The sequence below is a fragment of the Mytilus californianus genome, unplaced genomic scaffold (genome assembly GCF_021869535.1).
Source record: "Mytilus californianus isolate M0D057914Y unplaced genomic scaffold, xbMytCali1.0.p SCAF_12, whole genome shotgun sequence".
NCBI classification, from domain to species: Eukaryota; Metazoa; Mollusca; class Bivalvia; order Mytilida; family Mytilidae; genus Mytilus; species Mytilus californianus.
The window spans coordinates 27995652-28000366 of NW_026262604.1; the positions used below are offsets into that span (position 1 = coordinate 27995652).

Genomic DNA, 4715 nt, shown 5'->3' on the forward strand with positions numbered 1-4715 from the left:
TTTAAATTTCACCCTGCTAAGCCGAACCATTTTCTTTGTAAGAGTTATCTCCCTATTCACTGTTTATCATCTGTGTGCATCTCCTTCGTAACAAAAAAAGATATCGACAAAATTCTTTTTACAAATTGTTCGTTACATCCTCAGGAATTTTTGGCTAATTTGGATCGAAGCGATTCGATGAAATTTTATAGGAGTTATCTACCTTTATCAAATAAATTTGTCGTTAGGTTTTTGTTACTCATAAACTGTAAGCCGTATAAACCTATAGTCTTTTTATTTAAGGTCCTTGGATCCTAACTTCGAAAATGAGGTTAAGGTCTTTTGCTTGTTTTTGCATTTCCCCCGATATTTTTAATGTTATATATTAAAGAACAAGTGCAAAATGTTTGTTATATTGTGATGAAGATATGATACATTTGGTCTGAGACAATCCAGCGACATCTTATTGGAGTTATTGCCCCTGACATGTTTTATTTTAAGGTAAATTGATTATTACTTCATATTGGTACATGATAAAGCCATAACATCTTTTGCAAAATGTTGGGTGACATATGATCTTGAAAAATGTCAACCGGAAGTGATATTGAGTGAACCGGAAGTGGTCATTTTTGCACTTATTTCTTGTAGAAGTACATAGAAACCATATATTTTTTGAATGGTCATACATTAATCTATCATTTGAGACCGGAAGTGATATTTTATAAACCGAAAGTACCATATTATCTCCATTATTACAGGCATAAGTATATATAAACCATATATTTTTGGAATCAGTGTAAATAAGCTATCATATGAGACCGAAAGTGACATTTTCTAAACTGGAAGTAGCCAATTATCTCCCTTTTTACAGGCAAAAGTACATATAAACTATATATTTTTGGAATCAGTGTAAATAAATCTATCATATGAGACCGGAAGTGACATTTTCTAAACCGGAAGTAGCCAATTATCTCCCTTTTTACAGGCAAAAGTATATATAAACCATATATTTTTGGAATCGGTGTAAATAAAGCTATCATATGAGACCGGAAGTGACATTTTCTAAACCGGATGTTGACAATTATCTCCCTTATTTCAGGCAAAAGTCTATAGAAACCATGTTTATTGAATCAGTATGAAGAAACCTATGATTGGACGCCAATAGTAGCTTTGAGTAAACCAGAATTATCTTCTCATCAATTATTTACAGAATTGATGTGGAAAGACCTTCAATTGTTCTTTGAACAATTGGTTTTTTAATTATATACAGTTATTGTTATACAAGTGGACACACACAATCATTTCAGCTATTCCTACTTGTAGTTTTTCTTGTTCTCAAAATTTTCAAAATCAACATAAATTTGACATCGTTTCAACGTTGAGATACAACACTGTTTCAACGTTGAATCAACGTTGAGTGCCTGCTTGGTTACTGCTGAAACGTCAAATTTAGTTTTTTTTGTTAAGTTCACTTTTAATCTAAATCTTCATGAGTTTTTTTTTTTTTATAATAAGACGATTGGTTATTTTGTCTTTGTTAAAACTTTTATTCACTTGTTTTGCTTTTTTCTTCAGCACATGCCATTAACATTAAATATGTATCATAAAAGTGTATTTCCAAAAAGCATATCAACAAGTTAATTAAGCTATCAAATAAATCTTAAATAATGTTCAACACGAATAAGCCTCATTATAGTAAACATACATCTATATTGTAAAAAAGTGGTATTCACACACCTATCATAAATAGTGTAAATGTATATACTTTTTTAATCGTACGTAAGTATTTTCATTTGTACATGCATATTGATCGATAACACTTATGTCCATCTGTTACATGAATTGTTTTGAACATTTTGTCTTTCTCAACTTAGTATACACGACATGACAAACAAATGTTTTTGTCCTGTAAACATTTAGAGTAGAACTTCCAATCATTAGCAGACTCCGTTACCACAAGTTGTGCTCCGTCAATAATCTCACAGTTCTTTGTTCCTGTTGTACGGTAATTGAACCCAAGACAATCATCGCTCCTGTCACATTCTAGAGCACAAAAGGTTCTGATCTCCTGTGTTGATACACTTAACAGGGTCATTGATGCTCTAGTGTTGGACACACCACAGAAATATCCTGAAGGATTTGCTGTAATAAAAAGAATAATGAATAGTTATTAGAAGATATGGTGTAACTGCCAATGAGACAACTAAATACTAGATACACCAATCCTAATGTTAACTTTGTAAATGTTAGTCGAGCATACTGTGCGACCTTAGTATCGAACTGTTCTGTGTTTTTCAATGCCCTTTGATGTCTTTTTCACTTCATTTTGGTTGTCATTTTGGTTGCTGCATTATTGACGTACATGTATACCAAATATGACTGTAATATAAATGTCTAGTGAATATTGACAGTTGATTGTCATTTATGCATATAGTGTGTACATTTGAATTCGATTGAAGTCTCTCATTTATGCACCGTATGGTGTTCCATACAGGTATATATACATTTTGAATTAACTTTTTGGAATATATATGTCATGTTCCAAAGGATATTATTACAACTTATTCTTTATTATACCTTGAATGTTTCGATATATCTACTTTTGCAAGATAGATTACTTAAGAGGAACATGTTTGTCTCTCTCCGAAACTCAGATGACTGATAATACCAATACCAGTTTAAAAAACTGAAACTGCTTTATTTTGATTTCAAAGATCATGTACAAGTATAATTACACGTATGCCTAAACTCCTCGGCAAAAGAGAAAGCTGAACAATGTGATGGTATGTATAGGAATCAAATGAATGACATTTTAAAACTTTAAGGATGTTCGCTCCTTTTGTTTTAGATTTTTTGCCAGATATTCGGAATCCTCTAGTTTTATCCATGTAGTGCCATTAAACATTTTGCCCACTAACCCATACTTTTCTTTTCATAATTTTATTACATATAGCTTAAAAAGCCATATTTGAAAATCTTATAGAATCTTTGTTATTTTTTCATTGTTTTTGAAAGAAAAAAGGTGCCAATGTATGAAATATCTAGAGAGAATCATTTCCCGCCAAATTTTTAATGGCTTATATCTCGAAAACAAGCACACGGACCCTTATTTTTTTTTTGGCTTTTTTAGTTCCTTCATTTATATACTATCAGTTTATAACAGTCTTTTAAAAAGCTTGTTATTTTGAAACAGAGTAGCGAACATCCTTAAAAAGTTTGAGTTGTTTTCTACTCCTTCATTAAATAAAATTTAGATATATCATACATGTATATCAGATAGTTTTCACTCCACAATTGCAACGCGTGATGGACACGTAAAATACATGGAACTCCGATAGCCTTCTATTCATATGATCAAGTTTAGTTTTCCTCCTTATCGTGGGTGCGATAAGATTGCTTATGTATAATATGTTCGTGTGTTTTATATTTAATTTGTTTTTGTTGGATTATTTACGTTCGTGTTAAGAAGCGATTAGTGTTTGTTAGATGACCAAACGTTCATACATAATCGATAATTATTTGCTAATTCAAACAATTATAAAGATCGGTGATATTCCAGGTAAATGATTAATCAGCAATTTCGCAAAATTTATCAAAAATATAACAATTTAATATATTTCTCCAACATTAACATGATAAGTACAAAATATTCTATGGCTGTTGAGAGACGAATGGCAAACGTGACTTTAACTGACCAGAATGAAACAAAAAATCGACACATTAAACAGTCAAATATTTGACGATTCTACCGATCCGATTCTTAATAAATAAACGTAGATGTCCCTGCAAAAGTGTTATTAACCAGATTCGGAACTTTTGAACTCATTAATTGTGGCAATCTTAATGACTTAATTCTGGTGCTACATTAAAGGGCTTTTATCACTCGTATGGTAAATTAAAAGTACAGCTACCTTCAATGTTAAGTTTCCATATACCATCAATATTGAATGTTGTTATTATTCCAACTCCACGTATGTTGAATGGTTGATAATCAGTTGCGATGAGTAGACTTTTCTCTTCAGAAATCTCAGAATCTACTCCAATAGAAATCTGATCATGATCCCAGATGACCCAAATGTTGGAAAATCCACCAGTACAATTGAGAAGAGACGTTTTCAACAAATTTCCCAATTCTTTTGTAGTACCGTCTTCGTTTCCTCGCCAGATGTTCAATATTCTATTGATTTGTGCAAAACATATCTCATAGAAAACATTTGATGTTAAGTTCTCTGTATCGGACAATAGGATACAGGTATCGCGACATGACTTTACCCAAAAACTGGTTTGATTGTCACTTAAGGTTGGTTCCAGTCCAAATGATGTCAACGTTGTATAATAATTGTATATTTCATTTGTATTCCCACTTCTGATGTTACCTTTGTTCAATGTTTTCAGGTACACTTGGTTTATCCTTCCACCATGCATATCTTTAAAAAATTGAAATTAGTGAAAAGTAATATTCACGTACAACAACAAGTAGCGAAATACGGTGAGCAAGAAATTGTGAAGAAGTAAGAGGTTTGTCGTTGACAAATGCTGACACCTCTTCAACATATTTGTTAAGACGTTTGAAGAATATGCAGAATAAATGTGCAATATACTTATGGTCCAATAATTTTGATGTTGTAGTTGAGGTTTGTGTTGCTCTGTGTTTGGATTTTCCATGTATTGTTCGGTAAACTTGTCTGTTTTTTTCCATGGCGTTGTGAGTTTTACCTCAACGTTTGAGTTGGAAT

At 31.8% G+C, this 4715-nt stretch overlaps 1 protein-coding gene across 1 annotated transcript; it reads right to left on the reverse strand.

Moving 5' to 3' along the window:
* Positions 1–1316: 1316 nt before the first annotated feature.
* Positions 1317–4404, reverse strand: LOC127722376 (uncharacterized). The gene is made up of 2 exons (XM_052229254.1): positions 3891–4404; positions 1317–2121 (listed from the first exon to the last, which is right to left on the reverse strand). Exons 1-2 carry the CDS (start codon positions 4402–4404, stop codon positions 1850–1852), a joined length of 786 nt encoding a protein of 261 aa, XP_052085214.1. The 3' UTR covers positions 1317–1849.
* Between the last annotated feature and the right edge of the window lie 311 nt (positions 4405–4715).

Excerpts from the sequence above, each read along its gene's own strand:
- LOC127722376 (XM_052229254.1), bottom strand. The coding sequence starts at position 4,404 with ATGCATGGTGGAAGGATAAACCAAGTGTACCTGAAAACATTGAACAAA. Across the intron at positions 2,122-3,890 it reads ATGGAAACTTAACATTGAAG|CAAATCCTTCAGGATATTTC; the intron begins GTAGCTGTACTT and ends TTTTTATTACAG.